The 25805-nt window shown below is 35.7% G+C and overlaps 2 protein-coding genes across 4 annotated transcripts; one reads left to right on the plus strand and one right to left on the minus strand.

Moving 5' to 3' along the window:
* Nucleotides 1-8966: 8966 nt before the first annotated feature.
* Nucleotides 8967-10139, minus strand: LOC129746486 (probable basic-leucine zipper transcription factor Q). Its single transcript, XM_055740148.1, has 2 exons — nucleotides 10034-10139; nucleotides 8967-9975 (listed from the first exon to the last, which is right to left on the minus strand). Exons 1-2 carry the CDS (start codon nucleotides 10043-10045, stop codon nucleotides 9118-9120), a joined length of 870 nt encoding a protein of 289 aa, XP_055596123.1. The 5' UTR covers nucleotides 10046-10139; the 3' UTR covers nucleotides 8967-9117.
* A 9067-nt stretch (nucleotides 10140-19206) lies between these two features.
* On the plus strand, nucleotides 19207-20923 carry LOC129750092 (uncharacterized). Of its 3 annotated transcripts, XM_055745314.1 has the most exons (5): nucleotides 19207-19302; nucleotides 19373-19556; nucleotides 19613-19764; nucleotides 20414-20662; nucleotides 20741-20923. In XM_055745314.1, the coding sequence occupies exons 1-5, from the start codon at nucleotides 19260-19262 to the stop codon at nucleotides 20749-20751; spliced, it is 639 nt and encodes a 212-aa protein (XP_055601289.1). In that variant the 5' UTR covers nucleotides 19207-19259; the 3' UTR covers nucleotides 20752-20923. The 3 variants fall into 3 exon arrangements, with proteins under 3 accessions (XP_055601289.1, XP_055601288.1, XP_055601290.1); XM_055745313.1 differs by having other exon boundaries at nucleotides 20414-20923; XM_055745315.1 differs by having other exon boundaries at nucleotides 19222-19295; nucleotides 20414-20923.
* The last annotated feature ends 4882 nt before the right edge of the window (nucleotides 20924-25805 follow it).

Here is a 25805-nt window from a genome sequence, read left to right on the forward strand (position 1 = left end):
CACGAGTTTTGTTGTGGATTCCAGATTTCGTGATGGGCATTGAAGTCCCCTGCCAGTATTGTTGACATATTAAGTTGATATATCTTATTTAGAATTTCTTTAAAGGGGTCTTTAATTATTTGATTACTAATTGGAAGAGGGGGGATATATATTGATACTATTAATAAATTTGGAAAAGTGTTGAGTGTTTTGATGGCTATTGCTTCTATAGGGTCTATATTACTGAATTTGACTATTTCATATCTGATATTATTTGCAACTAGAATGCCTACACCTCCGTGACCTTTCGGTCTACAGGATGTTTCAAATTTGTAGCCTGGGAATTTGAAATCCTCTTCAGGTTTCATCCAAATCTCCTGCAATATCGCTATATCTATTTTATTTTCATTGAGGAAATATTTCAATGTTTTTCTGGTGTCGGAGGGTCTAATGCTGGTAATATTGTTTTGTATGAAGTTTAAATTTCTAAGAACTGACATTTTGATAGAAAAGATTTGTATGGTGTAATTTTGTTTTCCTCGTTTAATTAATTCTTATTGGGTACGAAGTGTACGAAAGAATTAACCTGCCACCCGCTACTGGAGCTACCTTCAGGGAAACCCCTTGAATTAAGTGGGGGCTCATCAAGAGATAAACATATCGTCTTCTGATGTGCTCCGTTCTCAATTCTCGTAGTCATCCCTGAAGCCATCTCCAGGAGAGTTTGGTCGGTGTCTTCTTTCGTATCTTGTTCTCGTGTTATCCTAATTTTTGTTGTTGATTAATGAGATTCTTTATTTTATCGCTTATTTCTATTAGCAAAATATCTGAGTCAAAAGTGTCTTTTTTATTTTTATTTTGATTTGCATGTTTGATGATGGAACTTAGAATTTCTTTCATTTTATTAAAGATGTGTGGAATGTTCATTTGTTTGAGAATATCGTTTCTTATGCTTTCCGTGATTTTATCTATATTAACGGTTTGTTGTTGAGGTGATGGAAGTGTTGGTACTTGGAATATAGCAGTGGATGTTGATGGAATTGAATTTTGAGAGTTATTGGTTGTAAGTGGAGGAAAATTTTGTAAAGATTGTATTCTTGGTTGTGCTGTTCTATTCTTGGGAAAACGGTTTAGTGCTTCGGATATGGTAAGTTTTTCTGTCGCCATAATAAATCTTATTTTGTCCTGCCTAAGTCTTTCTGGACAGTTTCTATCTGTGACTATATGTCCACCAAGACAGTGGTAACAATTCGGGGGGGAGTTGCATTGTGGGTTTTCCTCATCGTGTACCTGTCCACAAATTTTGCATCTTGCTTGTTTACTTTTGCATGATTTGGATTTGTGACCATATCGCCAGCAGTTTGTACAAAGCTTGATAGGGAAAATATAGTGGTTAACTCTGGCCGAGATACCATAAATTGTTACCGTTTCCGGAAGGTCTTGACCTTCAATAAAGATTTTGACTGCATTTGTATCTATTAGTTTTTCGTCTCTCATTTTACGGATCCTTTCGATTTTTGTAATTTTCTTGTTTCCTGCTTCAATATTTTCTTGTATTTCCTTATCGGTAAGCGATGTCGGAATGTTTCTAATAACTCCTATGGATTCCTTGTACATTTGTGGAACATAGACTCGATATTTGTAATCATTTTTTAGTATTTCTGAGTTCAAGAGAACTTCCGCATCTTTGGCTAGGTTAAAGGTTATTTTAAATCTCCCTAAACCAGCGCTCTTCAGTTCTTTATATTTCTTGACTCCTATATTATTGAGTATTTTAGCAATTTCCATGGGGTGTATATATTTGGGTTTAGGATTTTCGGGTTTGTCGGATTTTTGGGATATGTTAGATTTTTGGGATATGTCAGATTTTTGGGATATGACGGATTCATCGGGTTTATTGGATTTGGAATTTTCGTTGTCGTCTTTCTTCTCCTGGAGTTTTTCAATGAAGAAAGTTTTGAAGGTTTTGTTAGTTTCAGTCCATTTTCCCGAATATTTAAAGGTTTCGGATTTTTCCGTTTTGTTCTTTTTAGTCTTTTTCTGAGGTTCATCTTCATCGTCAGTCCTACGGTCAGGATTACTTTCTTTTTTTGTTCTCATCTCTCTAATTTTTTTGGTTTTCGATTCTGAGTCACTCGAGTTAGTTTTTTCCAGTTTGCGTCTTGTGCCTATTTTGTCCAATGGAGGATCGAAAGGAGGGTCTGTAGGAACATTCATTTCTGAATGATCCTCAAACCCTCGGAAGCCATCTTGCATTTAGTTGTGGATACCCCGGTAGTTTCGAATTCAATAATTAAGCTAGGTTAATGGAAGAGGTAATATTAAATTATACAGACCGTAAACTGTGAGTCCACTTTCTGTCACTGGTCACTATCATCCGTTTTATTGGAAACTTCAAAATTTAATTTTTCACAAACCACGTGTCGCGTTAGAAAAATTTTCACTTTAAGACAAGCGTCACTTCCCTGTGTCTACTTTGGCGGTTAAAGCACGATTGGATTCTGGATTTGTGATTTTTTTTTTCTAGATGTGATGTTCAGCGAATTTCGTTTGACATCGAAAGCTTTGAGCATCACAACGAAATTCATTGTGCTGCTTAATTGATACTCATCACGGTGAGTATCAATTTCAAATGATTATTTGAAATCTTGCAACTCTGGTTAATTATTTTGAATAGCGTACATTTTTCGCATTCCACTAATTTTTTTATTGATAGTAGAGCAGTTTTGAGATGTATTGGAAAAGAAAACGAATAAAAATCTGCCATCGTTTTTTTATTACACATGTTTGAAGTTGAAAAACCGCTTAACTGGGCGGTAGATGGTGACTTGATGGTACTTGAAAAATTCTACTAGCTGATATCTTCTTACTTATAAAAATGGAGGCATAAATATGTGCGAACACGAATAACTCTTGCAGGGTTCATTCGAAAAAAAGGGTTTTTTAACCCTTTTATTTGAAGATGCGTGAATCAGAATTCGATAAATATTGTTAATGTTCTAATTTATTTTGATCAGAACCTAAGTATTCATGTTTTCTTTCATATGTTGAAATGTAAATTAACCGGAATAAAAAATCAAATGCATTTCAGGTAACAAATATAAAAAATGATTGTAATTTGGATACCTAAAAAAAATTTGAAGTATAAATAGATCGGAAAATTTCATACCTTGAGAGGTGTTGTTTGGAAACACTGCAAAAAGAGATGTACCAAAGCTGCAAATTTGATATAAGGTGAGGAACACTTCTCAAATGATTTTGGCGAAAAAAGAAAGACAATTGATTAAAGCTGCGTAAAAAGGCGACAAATTTCTTCAAAACATTCCTTGGCGCTTTTATCTTAACGCTAATCGAAAATTGACATATCAATGTCAAGAACCCTCTGTAAACGAAAAAAAAAACAATGTTAAACGGAAGAAAAATTATCTCCAACTTTTCCTAGAAAATATTCGCTTTCGGCTTTCGCTAGAAATAAAAAAAACCATTTAGGTTTTTTGTAATTTTTGCCCCTAGAGGCAGGCACCATCATTAAAAAAATTTTCAATATAATTAGATATGGGTGAAAAAAGGTGATTATAGGGACTTGGAATTAACAAAAAACTGCGAAGCGAAAAACAACGCATGAATTCAGGTTGAATATGGTGGAAGCTCAAATGAAAGTATTCATCGATTTAAGCCACTATTTCTATTCAACTAACTTGGGGAGTGTGTTTAAAAAGCTGTTTGAAGATTTATAGTAAAAATATTTACAACTTTCATTTTGATTGAGCTCTGTAATGCCGTGATATTTATGCCGAAGTTGCGTATATGCCATTTTAAGCTTTCGCCAATAAGAGCATTTTTCTCTTTTTTCCTTTCTCCATTTCTTCGGGACCTTTCCTAAAATGTGATAAGTATACTAATCAAATTTCATGAAAAGTCCCGGAGAAGAAGATAATGGGTAAAATGAGAAAAACACTGTTATTGATGAAAACTTAAAATTGCAAAAACGTCACTTCGACATATCACGGCAGTGTTAAGGTCACCTTAATACAATATGACAGAAATATTACGAAAATAGCACGAAATCTGCCCTGATTCACCCCATTTTGCGGAAAATAATTAAATTTCATTCAAATATAACCATTTACCCTCTACTTACATGATCATTATTTTTGTGAAAATTCGAAGGCTCAACAAAGTTCGCAGGGTCAGCTAGTCATTATCATAAATGTTTGGATGGTTGAAACTCCAATGTTTACAAACGCGTAATGCAAAACAATCATATTCCAGCATATGGAATATGATATCATCAGTCTAACTTTTTTTTTGAATTTTATCCCAGACATGTCTGAATAAAAACATTGATTTAAATAAATTTGATGATTTTCCGAAAAATATTCATACACTATTAACTTATTGTTTTTTCTTTATTTTTAATTTTTTAAAGTTTTTAAATGTCCTATGAGAATTAAAAACAATACAAACTAATTTAAGATGTGAGGAACCATGTCATCACTAGCGAAATACCGATTAGTGATCAGAAATTTGCCCTTTCATCGATATTAATATTTGGAAATGGGAACATTAGGATTCGCTCCTTCACTGCGAAAAATTCTTGAATTTACCTGACGCTCAAAGAGCATTGAGACGTAGAAAATCTTGATGTAAAGTGTAAAAGAAGCAGAAACGACCTGCTTAACATCAATGCCATGTAAAAACTCTGAGCATGAAATTAAAATTTGCATCTAAAAGCTTCTTGCAAAAGTTTGAATTTTTAAACTCTCAAATGACATGAAATTTTTCTGTGTTGCTCTGACAAAAATCAGTCTTTCTCTAATTTATTCATTGGCTAGCAGATCGCGGCTTAGAGGATAGCACCCTGTCTTTTAAGCAAACGGTCACGAAATCGAATCCCGGTCGTGAAATAACCTGACACACATAGTATGATGAAGGTTGGCGCTTTTAGCATTAGCGAAATGCTAGCCGGGTTTACCTTAGAACTGTACGACTCTATGATATGCAGCACATGCATGTGTGGATAGATCTTGTCAAAGAGAAATTAGATTGCACTTGGAGATCCTACCTAGATAGGTGTGTGCTCGTAGTGCTACCGGTAAACAACTGCAAGTTCAACCAATAGTCTAGGGGTGTCAAGTAGCATAGCAAAGTAAAAATAGTAACGCGGAGTAATACCACAATAGATCAACAGGAAAAAAAACTATTCATCAGTCTAGGACGTGGACTCAGAAATCATAATCACGATTCCATATTTGCAATCCCGACGATACTTCAGACCTAGCGCATCTTTCATTGAGAAAACGGCCACAACCTCTGATCTGTTTCGTTCCTTCTGTTCATTCAAGCCCTGAGGGTGGCTCGTTTGGTGATCAAGAAGCAGCAAACATGCGACGTCAGCCAAAGATATGGCTCTTTTATGGGTTGTAGCCTACAAGTTGTGGGCTTACTGTTTCGATTGGAGCACAATCATTAAACATTCGTGCGCGAGTCTCTTTTCCGTCAGTTTTTTTTTCGTTCGAACATGTTTGCATCTCTTCGAGCCTGACAGGTGAGATGAATTGGAACTCGAGCTGAAATTAGGTCACACGTTATTATTGACACTTTGTTGCCTTTTGATTACTTTTGATTTTGAAAGTGGGAGTTATTTTTACTAGGAGCGGAGGTGAACAAACACGGCAAAAAATTTAAAGCATTTATTTTTAATTTGCAATTAATAAAAATGGTTTGTAGTAGGGGAACTGGGGGTAAGACGCCCACGTTAAGAAGAATCTTTCATTACTCGTAAATGAATAATGCAATCCAGTAAATTCGACAGTAGTTTTGAAAAGGGGACTGTTCTTCACCAGAAATATACAAACAGGAACACCTATACCAATTATAAACGTCTGAATCGTTAAATTTTGAAAGGCTTTCTAAAGTATGATTTCCATTTCGTTTGGGGCAAAGTGCGCATATGTGTGTACCCAAACGCGCCGTTTAACGATTAATAAGTGTTTATTAATTCAAGGGCCTCCGAAAGTGTTTGCCAAGTAAAAACACTTCTATTCTACTTCACAGATGGAAAAATGTATTGCTACGCGCAGTGCTGCTAGATATACTGACGTTCTTGTGAATAGTTTATTAAATCTATATTAAATTTAGCAACTTTAAATATATTCGTTTATATTCAAGTTATGTTTTCCAATTCAACATATAAATATCCTTAAAATTGTTGTGATGAAAACTGCATATAAATTTAAACAAACATGAAACATGCTTAAAGATAAACGGACATGGCGCGTTTTGCCCTGCCTAGACATGTTTTTTAAAAATCGTATAAAATTACAGAAAAAAAAATTGAATAAGGAAATTTTTCGTTGTGTGATGATTGTGAAGACCAATGTTCATCATTGTAACAGATGCCAGGTAAATGTTTTGCTGATAGATGCCGTAATTCCTTACGAAAAAAGTTGAAAATTGCAAGAAATGTGTGACAAGATAAATAATGGCTTTGTTGCCACAAATAATAAACGCAAACATAGCATTATGGCAACATTAATGTGTTGCTAAATTCGAAACCCATTTTATTTCCCTCAAAATAACAAAGTTTCAAGAGCGACTTACATTTCTTCCTTTCTGCATGCTGCTGACCCGACTTCCGGGTACTTTTCATCGGAGCTCCTCTCCGAGTGCCTTGCCATCTGGAGGCTGTCCGAAACCATGTTGATGATGATGTCCTTATGGCCTGCTGAATCTTGTCGACGAACGAAACCTTGGTGCACTCTTCGCCGATGTCGCTGCACACACATGCCACACAACTCGTTGGTTGCTAACTCGCAACCCTGCACGTTCCGGCTTGGGCCGCTGAACGCGCGGATCCTCCTGCTGGACGACAATCCGGTTATTCCGGCGATTTTCCGGCGACAATGCTCCTGCTGTGATGTCATCCGATGACCAATGGGTTTTCCCGGTTGCAGCCAGGAACGCCTTCCACCTTCCGCACGTGGTTTTCCTATAGCTCCGATCCCTCGAAGCCTCTTGCGCCTTTTCCCTTGGGGAACCTTGGCGCTTCTCGGCGCCTTGTGTCCAATGGGCACCGCGAGCCAAATTGTAAGAGGCAGCAAAACTTGCTCAAGGTTTTCCGGCAAGGTGGCTTTCTGGCAATAAACGCTCCCACTACTGGCGAGGAGAAGCGAGTACCAAGCGCCGAATCCGGTGAGCCGAATATCATCAAGGGTGAGAAAAGATGTGGCAAACAGAAGTGGCAAAGCGGTATGGCAGTAGAAGTGTAGCAAAAAGATGTGGCCAAAAAAGAAAAAAGAGTATGGCAAAAAAAAGGTCCTATTGGGACGGAAAAGTGGGGTTAGAAAAAAGATTTGTTGAAGAAATCTAACCTCAACTTACTTCCGACCCCTTTTTGGATGTTGATATGCCGAAAGCAAGAGTTTCTTGCTGGGCCAACTGTGGTCACGCACGACCAACGAAATCTTTCGCTTTTTGGTGCCTAGCGTCCGCTCTGATTTCGGGAATTTAGCCAACGTTTTGGTTGAAGTGTGTGTCACCTTCGCCTTTTCTTAGCGCCTTGCGCTGATTTTCTCCCTGTGGGATTCGCTTTTGGCCGTGGTCGAAAGGTGTGTACAAGCGAACTGGAATTAATGTGCTTTAGTACAAATTTCCCGGCTTCTAAATTGTCGCTTACCTTTGCCTTTTTGCGACGTCTTCCACCCTCAATCTACCGACAATTCCTTCTGGCCTAGGCGTGCGCTTCTGCAATTTAAAATTGTGCCGGTTGTAGCAGATTCGGATCACAGATTCTGGTCTGTTGCTTACCTGTGCCTTTCGATGCTTCACTCGCACGTTTTTCCCGTGGGGGAAGAAAAGCTTCGCTCGCGCGCCTGGCCGATCTCTTGGACCGCGTCCAATTAGAATTTGTTTTTCGTGCCGAGTTCTAGCGGCTGCGGCGAACACACCACTCGCGAAACGTCGATTCCGACTCGTGCGGCACTTTTTTATCTGCCCGTAAAATTTTTGCTGGCGAGCTTCTCGATTTTCCGGAACTAATGACGACTGTCGGTCAGTCGAGCCAACCGCAAAAGATAAAATTTTCCCACGAATGAAAATTCACTGGCGTCTCTCTTGTGGCCAACTTGCGCTCAAACGGTTCAATTTTCAATCCGATGTCTGGTTGACAATCCTTCCGAATTCCGAGTTCTTTCGGTTGTTTTTGCTCAGTGTTTTGATATTTGTTTTCATCGACAGGGGTGTGTTTTTTGTTTGCACGCTCTCAATTATTTGATGGGAAATGGGTAAAAGTAAACTGTTTGCGTATTTGCTCATTTTCTCGTATCGAAATTTCTAAGCCTAGAATTAAATGTAACAAATGCTCTTAAAAAATTTTGTATTTGTTTTTTGTCAAATTTACGCAATATAGAATACTTAGAAGGTCCACAAATGTTTAGAAACGCATAAAAATGTAAATAGAACGAACTGGCATTTTCAGAAATGTTGAACAATGTTTGTTTAGTGAAATACTGATGGTGGTGCATCTTGTCCCGACTGCGCATTTTATACCCAGTTCCCCTACGCTTTTTTGGTCGGGATGCTTTTTTTCATCTAATTGAATACAGCATACTAAGCTCATGCGTTTTTATTTTAAACCATTTATTTCATTGCCTGTAGAACATTTTGTAGAACTATCTGGAAATGAAATATTTTTTTGTACTCGGGAGATATGAAGTCTATACGCGATAATTAATTCTACAGTAGAGCCTTGCTTACCCGAGGAAGTCAGGTGAAGAGCCAACCAAAAGTTGAGCCAAGCTAAGAAAACCCTTATTACACGAAATACATTGAAGACACTATCCTTTTGCTTTGTTTCATGCACTGGCATATATTCCAGGTGAATTAAAATAGTGGCTCGGATAACGCGAAAGTTCGTTAAACCGGAACTTGGAGAAGCGGGGTTCTACTGTAAATATTTTAAATCTACAAAGAAATCAAACGCCATATCGTGTTCAGTATGTTTTTATTATTTCTTCACTTTGCTACATAAAAGCATTGAACGGACTATAACTTGCTCAAAATGTATCGCTGACTTGTGCCTTCTCGTTCAGTTATTCTAGAGTGCTGTCCTGTCTTATTTTCGTTTGATTAGTATGCTTAGTTGCGGTACTGGTAGGCAACGGTCGGCGCTTGGAATCGAACTTCCGACTGGCCGTTGTTGTCCCATCCACGATCACGTCCATCGTTGCGACTGCGATCCCGGTTGCCACGGCGCTGCCAATTGTCTCGACCATCACGATCATCGCGGTTATCCTGATCCTGATCGGTGCGGCCATCTCGACTATCACGCCAATTGCGTCTGTCCCAGCTGTCGCGTCCACCATCTCTGCGTTCGTCCTGATCCTGGTTGTTGCGGTTGTTGCGTTCGTCGCGGTCATCCCGATCCTCGCGTCTGTCATCCTGTCGGTTGTCCTGGCGTTCGTCGCGATCATCACGATTATGTTGCTGGCGGCTGCGAGGTTGATCCTGTCGGGAGGCTGAGGTGTAGATCGGAGCAATAACGGTATCGATGGTGTAAAGCGGTGCCGGAACAACCTGGAGCACGCGGTTCAATCTTGGTCGGGCGGCGGGTTCCCGGCGATGTTCCGAGTTGAACCCGTTTCGGTCATCCGCTCGATAGTCCACAATTTGGCGGACTCCGTTGGCATCAACCCAGGAATATTGTCCTCTCACGTTGCCATTGCGTCGTGACTCTTCCTGGCTTTTGATGTCCCCGGTGATCGGATCCTGAACGGAATAGGCAAAGTCGTATCCGATGGCATCTTCTTCTCGTTGGTCCCGAGATCTTTGTTGTTGCTGCTGCTGTTGTTGTTGCTGTTGTTGCTGCTGCTGCTGTCTTTCGATTTGCTCCTGAAGCTGAATCGGATTCGCTACGAGTATGTGTTGATCTTGAGATTGTTGTTGAGCATCCTGAATGCTGGCTGCTCCAACGGCTGCTACAAGCAGAAGAACAAGCTGAAAAAATGATAATTATTAAGATTTGTTTATCTAAAATGCGATTGAAAACCCGAACCTTAAAAGCCATAGCTTTTTCCAGGATCAGTCCTACTGTGTTGTACACGATGACTGAACCAAATCTGTGATCGAAATGATACCTTCCGAAAAGATAGTACTGCTTTTTATAGTGAAAAAATCAAACTCAGTTTCTACCGCTTGAAAGATGACACTATTTAGCATCAATCTGTAGAGAAGAGCACTAGAACTGGAACTCCAAAGAAAATAGTTCTTTACAACCTAACAAACGTGTAGTTCAGTACTTTTCCGGTACTGTTTCTGACTTCATTACCGGTGCTGCGACCTACGGTATTCATTTCATGGGAAACCTCTGTGGTCGTTTGATATAGCTCGATGAGTCTCCTGAGCTTGAATGTCAAGAACTGAGTCTACCGGGAGCAGTATCAATTACCAAAACTAAGAAACCTGGTTCATCGCATTCTATTGAAATGGATGAAAGTAAAAGCTTGATTGATACATGGAAAAAACAGAAAGCTGGCGCTAACGGTATTAGCGTAATGTCGTTTGCCGGCAAACAAGTTGGCTTGAAACAGTACAATTATGGATCTATTATTCATTCAGAATTCATGAATAATTTATTGATAAGGAATAACTATGTTAACATTTAAGAGTACAAAATCTTAGTAATCAAAGAATAATCAATTTACTCAAAATTTCAGGTATCAAGTTCCGAAACACAAAACAGAATGGATTTAGTTTGAATTTGCTGCATTTGGTAGTGAATCAGGCTAGCGATCGAAGTGTTTCTTGTTGAAACACAATTTTATCTACGTTTTACATTAGCTTCTACCGTCGTGAGAGGCAAAAATGGCTCAACAAAAAGACTTTTGAATGGTTTTTCCAATAACTAAAGTTGCCAGCAATCATGTGTAAAAATTTGAAAACGATATCTTAGGTATTAATGGCGATATATCAAAAACGAACATTTTTCCTGTTTACTCATAGGCACACCCCTATGTTAAGTTTTAGTCCTATTTGGTGGACGATTTGTTCACTTAGAAATAAAATGTTTGTAGCAGATTGTTGTATACGTGTTGAAAAAAGAACGAAACAACAAAACGTCAAAAAATAGTGATCCCGAAGAATTTTTTATCGAAAATCATCATCTTGAGACATTTGAAATTCCGGTGAAATAAATAATATGGGATGTTTATAAATAAGCTTGGTAAACAGATAAAAACTTGTTTCAAACCACATATTTGCTACTTAAATGACTATAATGCATCCAAAAATTAAATTTTACTCATCTACAAATCAGTTTTAAAATTCGATAAAGCTACAATGCAGTTGAATTCAAATAAATAAAACTCCAAGTATCAACCAAAAACGACAAAAATGACAAAAATGACAAAAATGACAAAAATGACAAAAATGACAAAAATGACAAAAATGACAAAAATGACAAAAATGACAAAAATGACAAAAATGACAAAAATGACAAAAATGACAAAAATGACAAAAATGACAAAAATGACAAAAATGACAAAAATGACAAAAATGACAAAAATGACAAAAATGACAAAAATGACAAAAATGACAAAAATGACAAAAATGACAAAAATGACAAAAATGACAAAAATGACAAAAATGACAAAAATGACAAAAATGACAAAAATGACAAAAATGACAAAAATGACAAAAATGACAAAAATGACAAAAATGACAAAAATGACAAATATGACAAAAATGACAAAAATGACAAAAATGACAAAAATGACATAAATTTCAAAGATAACAAAAATTACAAATTAAAAACAAGGATAAATAACTGAAACCTGAATTTTGCACATCTTTGAAATCGCTCTGCATCTCTTCGCTGCTGGTATCCGCAGCTAAACTCTTAAAAACATCACCGCTCGAGCCTCGCGAAGTATTGCATGAAAAGTAGTCATGCAATACTTAGTTAGGCACCTAACAATGATGTCATTTGAATTTATTGTTTATCAATGCGAAAAGACATACCTCTTAAACAGTTAATAACTTTTTTGTCTAATAAGATACGAAGTTAAGGTCTTCGACAAAGTTGTTCAGCGGAAAATTTCCATTAGAAATTTGATTAATTGGCACAAAAACCCAGCTGGCTTGGATCAACAGAAGAAGCAAAAATGATGCTGATTTTTCAGTACAAAATATTCAATTTTCCCATACCAACCTAAAAGTTCAACTTTACTCATGTAAACGTAACTTAAAAATTCTACAAAAAATCATGGATGAGTTTTGGACCAAGACGAAGCTTTTTAGACCCCAGGGTTTGAGAAATTCAAAAATGACTCCAAATCGACTCAGTCTACTCCTACAGCTAAACATTACACAATATAGAAAAAAATTTGAAGACAATCACCATTCCGATTGTTGGCCGCCTGATATCCCATAGTGACTTCTGTGCCTTTTATTGTATTATGCATGCAGAAAAAATTCAAAATATGAGCGCTAATAATCATAGCAGCTTTGCCTACTAGCTGAGCGTCGCACACGTCGCGACGTTGAAAAAAAGAAGGACGCAGCGCGAGTTTCCTAGGAGACTTGAAGCATGCGATTGATGACCTAAGGAAAATGTACAGTAAATAATAGAGATGTACCGAATATTCGGTCGGCCGAATATTCGGCGCCGAATACCGCCGAAAAACCGTTAAGCCGAATATTCGGCTCACCGAATAGTTGAGCTAAGTATTCGGCCGAATAGGAATTTTGGATAAATTATAAAATACCCAAAAGTAATTTTGTTAAAGCTACACAAACATTAAAATCTGATGGTTTCAGCAAAACATCTAAGGTCCAGGTCCAGCAAAACATCCGCGTATCTTTCACAGTATATCGTACAGAAGAATGCTGAACGGTATCGCTTTATACTTTGATTATAGTTTAGTCCAGATTTTCTATATATGTATCATAGGCTTGCCCTTAAATCTAGTAAAGCATCCAGATAAGTCAAATCTGTTCGGGATGTCCAGATTTGGTTTAAAACTACCCGAGTATTTGCTAAATCAAATAAAAAACTCAAATTCCTCTTTAATTTTTTTTAGATTTTTTGTTCAATAACGATGTTTCAACACTATCAAAATATACATCAATTTTGCACCTTTTCTTTTTTTTCAAAAATCGTCCAGAATGCCTGACCTTGTGGATACGTGTGGTTGAAACTATGGTTTGCTTAAGGTTAAAGATCATCTATTTTTTCAACAACTATTTTGAATATATCTTGCTCAAATTCGACCTTCATCTAATTCAATATCAGAGAAGCAATTTCAAATAGCTTGGAACATTTTTCGACATGGTTTATCCCAGATTTCACAAGAATACATTTTATTTGGCGATAAACGCCCTAGAAGCGACTGGTCATCTGATGTCTTTTCAGTTATTGTTGACGTTTTAACCCTTCGTTTCATGATTTTTTATTTTTCCTTAAAAATCATTTTGAACAGTTGAAAATGATGAGTATATGAAGAAAAAAAAATTAAAATGAAATACGAATTTTTCCATTTTTCCATACATTAATTGTTGCAAATTTGTTACTTTATGAAACGAAAATCAGAAATACCCCTACTTAAAAAATAACTCGTAAAACATCATCCGATAATGTAATCTGGTTGAAAATAATCGACTTAAACATGCGGGGCATTGATATGGAAGTAAAAGAAAGCATTGAAATAATCGCTAAAGTTGTTTTCAAAAAAAAAACTCAAAAGAATATTCGTTTGGCCGAATAATTGAAAAGATCAATATTCATAACATTCACAACGTTCAAGTACTTCATCGAAATCACTGGACTGAAAAAAGAAAAACAAAAAAAAGCTTCGCTAGTCCTACTGTCGCTATTCGGTTTGGTGCTATACACATAATACAACATTTCAAGCAAATTTGAAAGAAATAGCAAAAATATTTCAGAACAATTCTTATCATATGCCAATTCAGATGGACAGATCCAATCCAAAAATCAGAATTGTGAGAAATTGTCAGTGGTTTGATTTGGTCTAATTCCCGGAGAAAGGATACTTAAAAAAAATGTGGACAAATGCTGATGGAAAACGATGAATCACAGTTTCCTCCGGTAGCAACCTTAGGGGAGACATTCGGATGAAATGTTGCAGAATTAAGATGAGAAGGTCCCTACAAAACTTTAGGAAGTCCAATTAAGTTCAGAGCTGTAGGATGATACGGTCAAAATTTGGTTAAGGGAAAACGCGTGTGAATCAGTGAAATCGTTTATTTAAAAAATCAAATTAAATTTCTTTTTCAAGTTTAATTAGTATAAAATTCAGGAAAAATATTCAGTTAGGCTTCCGCTTTTCCAAATCCGAATTGCCGAGCCCTACGCTTAACCCCTGCCATCAGATTTTGTACAGCCACCTTTCCACCTTCTTCGCTGCAGAAAACCAGTTTGCCTTGAAGTGCTGCTCGTCCTTGGCAGTTTTTTTGGGTCTTCTTTAGGTGCCGCTTGACAATAGCCCAGTATTTCTCAATTGGGCGGAGCTCTGGCGTGTTGGGAGGGTTCTTGTCCTTGGGAACCACCTGCACGATGTTGGCGGCGTACCACTCCATGACCTTTTTACCGTAATGGTTGACAGTCCCGGAGGCTATGAAAATGCTGCTTTTCAAGCCACAGGTACAGATGGCTTGCAAAACCAGATATTTCTTCGCGAACTTTGACAGTTTCATGTGCTTGAAAATATATGCTACCTTTCCCCTTCCTTTTGCCGTATAAAACTCCTGTCCCGGAAGCTGCTTGTAGTCGGCTTTGACGTAGGTTTCGTCGTCCATTATCACGCAGTCAAACTTCGTCAGCATCGTCGTGTACAGCCTCCGGGATCGCGCTTTGGCCGTCGTATTTTGTTTATCATCGCTATTTGGAATCACTACCTTCTTGTAAGTCGATAGTCCGGCTCGTTTTTTGGCTCGATGCACGGTTGAAGACGATACACCCAGCTTATTTGCGGCATCTCGGAGAGAGAGGTTAGGGTTTCGCTTGAAACTACCGGCAACTTTCTTTGTCGTCTCAGCGGCTTCCGGTTTTCGATTTCCCCTCGATCCAGACTTCCTGGCTGTCGACTAACGTTTCCCAAACACTTGAATTACATTTGTATCGGTTGATTTGGCAACTTTAAGCGATTTTGCCAGCTTTGCGTGCGAGTAGCTCGGATTTTCGCGATGCACGAGCAAAATTTTGATACGCTCTTCTTCCTTGGACGGCATTTTGACAACTGAAGAGTGAATTCCAAAATCAAAATAGGAGTAACATTCTACCAACACACCTTCAAAATGAGAGGTGTTCAGGTTTTTTAAATGCAAAATGGAAAGATATACGTCAAGTTGATATTGACCAAATTTTGATCGTATCACCCTTTAAGAGCACCTGAATCCGTAGTCTATTCTTGGGTCTAATTTATACAAAAATTGGACCAACAAAATTATAGTGAAAAAATTTCAGTGAAAAAAATTGCAAAGACATTCGTGATCTTCTAACTGTCAAATGGTTTAGAACTGCGTAAATTGGAGCCAAATCTGCTCAGTTCTGGACCAATCCTTTTACCAGTTCTAGAAAAAGTTTTGTTGAAACTGATATAATGGATTACCAGTGCGGTTGGTTTGGTCGGAATTTGGGTCTACACCGGCTGTTTGGACCACGGATACAGATGCTCTAAGTATTATTTTTGCATAATTTTTTCTCAAGGGTTCGTTTAGACAAACCCGGAAATTCCTTCCTCAACATATCAATTGGATTTCATTGTTGATGATAGAAAAACTGTGTGTAACTTTTTTGGCGGTTTTTTTTGTTTTTAGATCGAAAATAACAACTTTGGGAACAACTTGAATTAATTTAAATTTTGAGGGACTAACATTTTCATCGCTCAAAGACATTTGAGATATTTTGGAGAGTCGCAAATGAAAAACAAAATACATTATTGGTTTTTTGCATGATATGTAACTGTTCTGCACATTGAGGTGCAATTTGCCTTAGTTGAGACTGTGTAGGCTACAGAGCGCAAAAGGAATTAATAAATAATGCCAAGAAAATATAAATTCAACAATGCTTTAAAGAAGAAAAGTTTAGCTTGTTGTCAAGACTTTCACTTTAAGTATGTTTCATTTTTCAAAACTTTGTTTTCATTATAGAAAATGATCTTATTCCCAATATGGTTTGCACATCATGACACTGTTATTCAATTCAGTAGAGGAATTAATGTTTATAAATATATTTTTGGAGATATTGCTTACAAACCTTAAATGTCCGGTAGAAGGCAAGTTCTCCCAGATAATTATCAAATGCTCGAATGAAAAATTTGTGTGATAATTTGTAAGAGAGAGTTCGGTGAAGTTTTTGTCATACAAGCATTTTCTTCTACAGAACAACAGAAATTAAATATGCATCTTGTTTCAATCTCGGATCAACGTAAAACTGTAGCATAAGAACAGGATTTTTTGTAAACAATCAAAATACTTGTCAAAAGTGATGCAGAGGAAACCTCGGTCCTAAGGCGCAATGTTATGCTTTTCATCCCTTTCTTTATTGTTCCCAACTATCTATTGACTACTAGGGCGTGGCCGGCGTCGTTATTGATGTTTATAGAGAGATCAGTATAGGGTAACAGACTTATTTGGACCAGAGGACCAATTTTGGACCACCTTGTCTAGCTCTCTTATAAAACAAATAATCATGAATTTTTTTTTAGCAGATATTGTTGAAGCCCGAGCACTTAATGTAATGCACTTATTTTTTTCATTATTAGGGTAAGAACACTATATATTGAACACTATCTTTGGGATTCAACACATTTGTGGCCAATAAATAATAACGAAAGGTTTTTCTGATAAAATTTTGATAGCGTAGCTTAAGCTTATTTCTCTGCTTCGAATCGATATATTTTTTCGCGGAAATATGTTTTGAAATTATTATTTAAGCCTTTTTATTGAAAACTACTTTTGTTCCAATGATTAAACACAATGATTCAAATATTGAACAGGCAATGTTCTAATTATTGAACACGTAAACATTGAATATCATTGCATATATTAAGGGGTATTTTGCTTGATAGTATGGCTTGCAGGGGCGATTTTGGTTGAGCTAGCAACCGAGAAACAGTTTGTTTACATTTCCAAACACCAACCGATGTTTGTTCAATAACTGGTACATGCATTTCTTTACGAAACGAGTACTGCAAGATTGAACGTTCAATAATTGAAACATTGGCGTTTTCTGTGATCCAATGATTGAACACTTTAATTTGGTAAATTTTAAGAAATTTTGGATTATAAAGGCTGCCACTCTTCCAGAAATCATTTAAAAAGACTTGGTTGAAACCACTCATATCATTATCTTAGACGTTTATTTGTCTTTTATCCAATTTTTCCCCCAATCAAAAATAGGCTGTTTTCTTCATCCAGTCGAAAAACCATGCCAAAATTTGACCACATATTCAAGTTTCGCGGATTGTGGCTTCAAGATTCCGAGATTCTTGATAAAAATTTGAACAGAGGTAGAAAATGCTTCAACAGTGACACAACGAATTTTGATTCATTTTTCTACTGTATATTATTGTTTTAATCGGTTCATGTTTTACTAGTGTTCAATATCTGGTACCTGTTCAATAACTAGTGCTTCTACCCTAGTTGCGTTATAAGAGAACTAGACAGGGTGGTCCAAAATTGGTCCCCTGGTCCAAAATAAGTCCGTTACCCTTTTTGTTCGCTGAGAATGTGCTGCTAATCCCAAGCGCCTTTTTTTACCTCTGTGCAAAATTGATGATATCGGTCAATCACGGTCTAGCAATTAGTGGTGACGTGACTTGACGTGACGTGACGTGAAACAAATTTAAAAATAATAATAATAATAATATTTTTAAGTTCGTTATAGGGAGCAGTTTATCAAGCTTTTCGGATTCAACGATTCGAGGTGAATGTGGGTAGTCGAAAAAGCTATGCTAATTCATTTTGTATGTCAATTCATGAATGTGTTTCGAAATTCATCAGTAATTTTATCGAATCTCAACGTGTAAAAAAAACTATAACAATTATCCATACGACTCGTTCAAAACTGACTAGATGTTTGCATTTGTTTTTGTTTACACTGAAATTTCTTTTTGACAGTTCTCTCTGGTGTCCTTTGAGACAGACGATCGTTGGGACTTTACACACATTTCAAGGCTTAGCTTTTGCAACTGTTCATCTGTGCTTCTACCATCCATAATGCAGATATTTTAAAGTAAACATTGCACAAAGCTATGTACATTTTTTTAACTAATCAGCTAGCGTACATCAATCTAATCCCAAGAACCTCACTCTTGATTCGAACATATATGTATCTTTATCAAAATGTATCTTCATTAAATGTTGAATTATCAGAACTTTCTCCACTGAACTCAAAACTGCCTTCAACCTTCAACAACTTTCTAGTGTTGCCAAAAAGTTTTGTAGTTCTTTCAAATAAATTTTGATTTTTGATTTCAAAATTTCCATTCAAATTTTCAAATTTTCAAATTTTATGCTAAAAATAAGTTCTGTCGAAACTATTCCAGTTTTCGATAACTTTGGAAAGCATTCTAACGATTTTTTTTGTAAAAATTTGAAAAATTATAATTATGTTTTATAAAATATGGGTGGCAATATGATCTGAAAAACGTAAATTTTCAAAACAAAACTTTAGTTGAATAGTTGTTCTATAACCTTCGATCATGGATTGTTTCGGGGAATAGTGCGTAAGTAAGAGGATAGTCTCGATTATAATGTAAAAAAATCGAAATGCCGATTTTTTTCTGTAATCAATCTTAAAATATTTAATATGTTTTTTTCACCAGTATCATTTTATTCGCCCACCCAAACGCTGATGTCATAAGTTTCAACGGATTCTACCGAATTTGTTTGCGTGCGTCAGAACAATTTTCTGTGAGAACATCTGTACCAGAAGCTTGTTGAATAAGGCGAATAAACCACAATAAACCTTTAAGTGCGAGATTGCTTGAAAAAACATCTGTTCACTAACTATGGTTACCCTACGGGAATGGAAATGATCGATTCTAAATATTGAGGTGCAAAATGGCAGGGACCGATAGAATTCAGTAGGATGATAGGGTATTTCCCTCAGTGCGTTCTAATATTGTGATGTTCAATTAACATGTCGATTGATCAATACAATAAACCGGGTATAAAAAGAATTCCACATACTTTCTTCGCCAGTATCGTGAATGTTATTTTTTGTAAACCACGCGTGAAGCTCAGTTTCGACTGCCAAAATGGATTATATCAAACTGAGTTTAATTGTCATTTTTGTAAATGGTTTGCTTTGTTTGGTTCTCTACAGTTGGCTATTCAAAAATACTTATAAAATACTTACAACAAATTTCAGCCATTCAAGCGATTCCAATGCATCAGAGCGAGCAACACAATATAATAGCAATAAATGCCCCAGAAAAAAGTGAACCCGATGAACGTTTTGTAAAACTTGCAGCCAGCGTAAGAGAAATGGTTCAGTGCATTCAGGAAGTAGCAAAACCGGAATCTACGACAAAGACCCCTTCGTTCGGAGACTTGTCGGTATTTGAATTGAGCGTTGTTAAATCTTATAAAAATGAAACCTATTTTTCAGATTATGTTCAAGGACTCATGAAACTGTTGAGTGTTACGATGGATTTTTCGAGGGTGTCCTAATGAGTATTGGGGAGGAAAACATAACGGAGGCAAAATCAGTTGTGAAAAAAGCGTTTTTCAGAATATCTGAATCGCTTTGCAAAAATGATGGTAAAATTTTCAAATGTTTTTATGTATAAATTTAGATTGTGCTCAGTGAAATATTGGATAAGCTGATTGAAGTTTTATTGTGATGAAGTTTGTTGGTATTTTAATTTTTTTTCCAGAAGATAAAAACATATTAATTAAGATTAATCACCGTGAGTTTTGTCTGAATTTAATTTTTACGGCCATATCGGTAAATGTTATGTTCTCATAGTGAGAACATTTCAAGATTTGAATATTAAAGATACAGGTGTTGAAAATTAGCGGGAAAAAATTTTCAACACTTGTAAATTTCTTCAAAACTTCTTATATTCATCTTTAATATTCAAATCTTGAAATGTTCTCACTATGAGAATATAACATTGACCGATAAGGCCGTAGAAATTGAATTCAGATAAAGATATATTGACAAAAGACAGGTACAGATTTTGTATCATAATGAATGAGCTATAATTTTGCCTTATCACAGATAGTTAATCAAAAATTCAAGTCATTAATTAGTCAAATACTGTTTTCATCAAAAATCTTAATTTGAATCATGATAGGAAATATTTAACCATGATTCCATTTTTTACTAAAATTCATAGAGAAAAATTTAAATTAGCTAATTATTTTGAAAAAAAATTACATGTACATTTCTTTATTATCATTCTAGTTTTCAGGGACCCGAACTTCCGTCTGTTGACTTTGAAATTTAAACTACGGCAGCGAGAGTGCAACATGACTGATATTGTTTTGCGGAACGGCTTCACCAATTGGGATTCTTCGGTTTGTGAGGAAATGGAACAGAGTCGATTGTGTGTGTTGTCGGAGTTTGAGGAAGAAGATCCTGTACAAGTCATCTGGAGTGATTTGGTAAATGCAGTTACGCAACCGTTTATGGAACAGAACCACTGTCAGACAGGTGATGATGAATTGTACCGATGAAATCACTGAATGATTCAAATGCAGTTCTTTTTTTCAAATAATACCATAAGTTCAGCTTTAAGATAAAATATGGTAGCAGCTTAAAAAAAATTGTTCCAAAACAAGAAAATTATTAATGATTGTTAATAAATCGGGAAAAGCTTAACAATATCAAAAGAGATGTGGAAGTTCGTCAGCGCTTTGGACCCTAAATGCCCAGGAACAAATTAGCTTTGTCCTTTGTCATTTAATAAATATGAAATACGAAAATTTTCAATTGATCTATCACTTGGGGATTTTTATTCTGACAATTTGCGCCGGGGGTCTTAACAGCAAACAAGAAATTGTAACAGAAATGATAACTTATGTCGTTTACAATGGTGTTGCGAATCATCTATTAACTCCACTAAGTGTTATGGAAGAAAAAATGACATTAAATCTATTTTTGCATCGAAAACAAACAATTGTCGAAAACTGCACTCACATAGGTTTTACCGGGGTAAGTGAGGACGGTTTTTCGTATGATTCAACTAAAGAAGAACATTAAAAAATCAGCAAAGGATAAATTTTAATAAAATTATTTACGTTCAATGTAATGCAGAACATGTTGTTTACAATTGTAAAATAGATTACCTTGATAGATGCCGAGCGAGAAAAGTTATCAGTGATAACTTATCACCCAAACTTTTAACTCCTGCCACTGGCAGGCTGCCAGTGTCTTCACATATCCCGCCCTATGGGGTAAGTGGGGAAGATTGTTTTTCGCTCTGATTTCTTATGAAATTTTTAACTTATTGTGTTTTCTCGGTTGAGTACGTTATTTTATTGCTCGAACTGCCCTAAAAAAATTTAAAAAAGTGCATGGTACTATTAAAAAGACATGACTGTACGGCAATTGACAAGTCCCCGATTCGCACATGGCCAATTCGTGCAATGCGGTGAGAAGGTATGACCTTTTTTGTAAGATCATCTTAAGAATTTGAAATTTTATAGACGGATATAAATTGAGAATAAATGAAAGATGGAAATGAGCTGTTAGAATTTTATTGAGAAGCATAATTAAAGGGTGATACGGTCAAAATTTGGTCAAGGGAAAACGCGTGTAAATTGGGAAATTGTTTATTTAAAAAATCAAATTAAATTTCTTTTTCAAGTTTAATTAGTATAAAATTCAGGAAAAATATTCAGTTAGGCTTCCGCGTTTCCAAATCCGAATTGCCGGGCGTTACGCTTAACCCCTGCCATCAGATTTTGTACAGCCACCTTGGCCACCTTCTTCGCCACAGAAAGCCAGTTTGCCTTAAACTGCTGCTCGTCCTTAGCAGTTTTTTTGGTCTTTTTTAGGTACCGCTTGACTATAGCCCAGTATTTCTCAATTGGGCGGAGCTCTGGCGTGTTGGGAGGGTTTTTGTCCTTGGGAACCACCTGCACGTTGTTGGCAGCGTACCACTCCATGGCCTTTTTTACCGTAATGGCAAGATGCCAAATCCGGCCAAAACAATACGGAACAACCGTGTTTCTTCAGTAAAGGCAGCAGACGTTTATTCAAACACTCTTTCACGTGAATTTCTTGGTTGACAGTCCCGGAAGCTATGAAAATGCTGCTTTTCAAGCCACAGGTACAGATGGCTTGCCAAACCAGATATTTCCTCGCGAACTTTGATAGTTTGACTTGAAAATATCTGCTACCTCAGGCCCGTGCGAACCGTTTTTCACTCATGATTACGACACAAACTAAAAATTAATTGGACTGATGAAAAAACAAAATCATATCACAATGTAAGTTTAAAATTTTCGGTAAATCATTGATATTTTTTTTTTAAATGATGTTCTTAATTCTAAACTAGAAATTTGTTTAACAAGAATTCCTATGCTCATTTAAAATAAACGTTTCAAATACACAGAGCTTAAAAGAAATCTGAATTCCAAAATATATGTCCAATCAGATAAAAAAACTAACCATGATCAGTTTTTAGGAAAATGATAATAATTGTTGATTTTTATTCATCTTAATTAAAATGTTTTCTTCATTTTCAACTGAAAAGTGATGCCAGAAAGAAATCAGAGAAAAAACCTATTTATAGAAAAATAAACGGTTTGAATTGTTCATTTTTGAAGATCAAAAAAACAACTTCATGTTCAGTTAAACTTACAAGGAAATATTGGGAAATGGGTAATTTCGTGAATGATCAATGAAAGAAAAGTGATAAAAATTGAAAGATAAGAGTTCCAAGTTACAACAAATATTGGAAGAACAATTAAGTTAGTTAACATTTCGCATTAAAATTAAGTTTAAGGTTGCTATCTACTTAAAATCAATTTTCAAACTTTTAAAGATTAATTTAAAGATCATGATCAATTCATAAAAGACGATTTTATCTAAAGAAAATTAATGAAAAGTTTTTTAATTTTCAATCACATGTTTTAAAGTTTAAAATTACAAGCTCTAAGTATTTTGTCACTTTCGAATGAAATATTGGGTCCAGGAAAGAACAGAAGATTGAAACTTTGATTTTCTTATTAAAAATTAAGATTTCAGGGCTTATGTGCTAAGTACACAAAAATTCAGAATTCAAAAAAAAACAAATTTGTTAAAATTATTTCTTAAATTCAAATATTTCGACAAATAAATTCGGCAAGTTAATGAAAGAATTGGAAACAAAACTGTACTTCAAAACTCGCTCAATTTATTTTAAAATTTTAACAAAATATGAAAATGAAAAAGATAAGTTTTTTAAAACATTTCAGGAGGTTTTCTTAATAAACACGTTTCACCATAAGAATTTACATAATTTAATTGATGACTCAAGTCAGCAGCATTTTGGTGCTAATTATTTAAATGATTGATTTGGTAGATTTTAGCGTTCTGAAATAGAATCTTTTATCAAATTTTGTTGAACACTTTGAGTTTTGGCGATAAGGAGTTTCAAAATGTGTCAGTTTTAAGTAAAATCAAATATTAATAACTACCAAACCTACATATACGAAAAAAACTGATTCTGATTTTGTTTATCTATCCATCTTCATCCAATCAAGGGATATTATTATGATGAAAATAATGCACGATCTAAAAAATGTAAAATTGAACAAATAAAAAAATGGAAAAATATCATGACAAGTACTTTTGACATAACAGTAAGAAAGTGTAAAAAAAACTTGATTCATTTAACACATTTGTTGAAACCTGCAAAAATATTACATGTTTGCTTAAAAATATCTAAAATTCAGTTTAGTTTAAAACATTTTGAAATTTGATAAATGAAAAAAGTAAAAAAAAACATAAAACATCTCTAACTTTTTTCGCGGAACTCGAAATTACTTGAATTCTTGAGAAAAGTTGATAATTCATTTAAAACTTTTATTTTTGAATGATATATTTTTGATTTGAGTTTTTGTATAAACAATGCAGAAATTTCTCAAACCCTTTTGACTTGAAAAAAAGTCATTTTAATAACAAAAGCTGATAGAAATATTGCATATTAAATTCATTGCACCTCAGAAAAATGTATAGTTAGTGGCCTTGTGTAAATTATGTGTTGTGTTGAGCATTCAGAGAAACAAAACACACCTAATAAAATGTAGTCGAAATTGATTTCTTGAAGAATACTTCATATCAGCTTAACATTTGTAATGAAATAATCAATTTTTTTTAAATAAAAAAAATGGTTCGTTTCAAGCTCTGTGCCTATTTAGTTACACTTCTTAATAAAAACCAATTCTGAAGACGAGGTAGGGTTTTTGTATGTCAAGTTTTGAGTTCCTATACAAAAGATTAATTGAATTGCAATTTTGAACCACAGTATCGTACATCGAAATGTCTCAAGCCAAGGGTGATATAAGACTAAATTCCGCCGGAGGCGAGAAAAAATTCTGACTTGCTTGTTATCACTTATTTTCAAATACATTTTAAAATCAAGTAATTAGGTTAAGTAGGTTAAACCTCTAAACCCACCCCCCCCCCCCCCCGTTCGCACGGCCTTGTGCTATCTTTCCCCTTCCTTTTGCCGTATAAAACTCCTGTCCCGGAAGCTGCTTGTAGTCGGCTTTGACGTACGTTTCGTCGTCCATTACCACGCAGTCAAACTTCGTCAGCATCGCCGTGTACAGCCTCCGGGATCGCGCTTTGGCCGTCGCATTTTGTTTATCATCGCGATTTGGAGTCCTACGTTCTTGTAAGTCGATAGTACGGCTTGTTTTTTGGCCCGATACACGGTTGTAGACGATACACCCAGCTTATTTGCGGCATCTCGTAGAGAGAGGTTAGGGTTTCGCTTGAAACTACCGGCAACTCTCTTTGTCGTCTCAGCGGCTTCCGGTTTTCGTTTTCCCCCCGATCCAGATTTCCTGGCTGTCGACAAACGTTCCTCAAACACTTTAATTACATTTGTACTTCGCGATGCGCGGGCAAAATTTTGATACGCTGCTCTTCTTCCTTCGACGGCACTTTGACAACTGAAGAGTGAATTCCAAAATCAAAATAGGAGCAACATTCTACACCTTCATAATGAGGGGTCATCATTCATACACCTTCAAAATGAGGGGTGTTCAGGTTTTTTAAATGCAAAATTGAAAGAAATACGTCAAGTTGATATTGACCAAATTTTGACCGTATCACCCTTTATCACGTACCAATTTTTTGGAGTTTGACACCCCCTCACCCCATGGAGAGTTTTTCCAAGTTAAATTATCTGTTCATGATCCTTGAAAGTGTTTAAAAATAAGTGTTAATTTTTAAGCCTATATCAATCAAGACCTTAAGCATTTTAATCTACGATATCTACGATACTACATGACGTTCAAGAACTGATACCTATTTTCATTTGTCAGTTTCAATTGGCAATGTTATATGCCATTTGTACTGAAACTCAAATCCTGACTCACAAAAACTCTATGGGTATTTTTAAAAAAAGTATCTTAACAAGTTCATCCATTACTTTATTAGATATCATTTTGATAATAACAAAATCGTTTATATCTTAACAAATTTTATACTGATATGAAATATTCAAGAAATCATTTTTACCTCAATTTTATTTTGTACTAGCTGACCCGGTGTGCTTTGCTACACCTTTAAAAACCATATGATATTTTCAAAAATTATTCAAATTTTTATTGTTTTATTGGCATTATTTTAAATCAAA

The sequence above is a fragment of the Uranotaenia lowii genome, chromosome 2 (genome assembly GCF_029784155.1).
Source record: "Uranotaenia lowii strain MFRU-FL chromosome 2, ASM2978415v1, whole genome shotgun sequence".
Lineage (NCBI taxonomy): Eukaryota > Metazoa > Arthropoda > Insecta > Diptera > Culicidae > Uranotaenia > Uranotaenia lowii.

Coding starts and splice junctions, on each gene's coding strand:
- LOC129750092 (XM_055745313.1), top strand. CDS start 19,260: ATGGATTATATCAAACTGAGTTTAATTGTCATTTTTGTAAATG. Junction 19,303..19,372: donor AATTGTCATTTTTGTAAATG/GTTTGCTTTGTT, acceptor AACAAATTTCAG/CCATTCAAGCGATTCCAATG. Junction 19,557..19,612: donor ACCCCTTCGTTCGGAGACTT/GTCGGTATTTGA, acceptor CCTATTTTTCAG/ATTATGTTCAAGGACTCATG.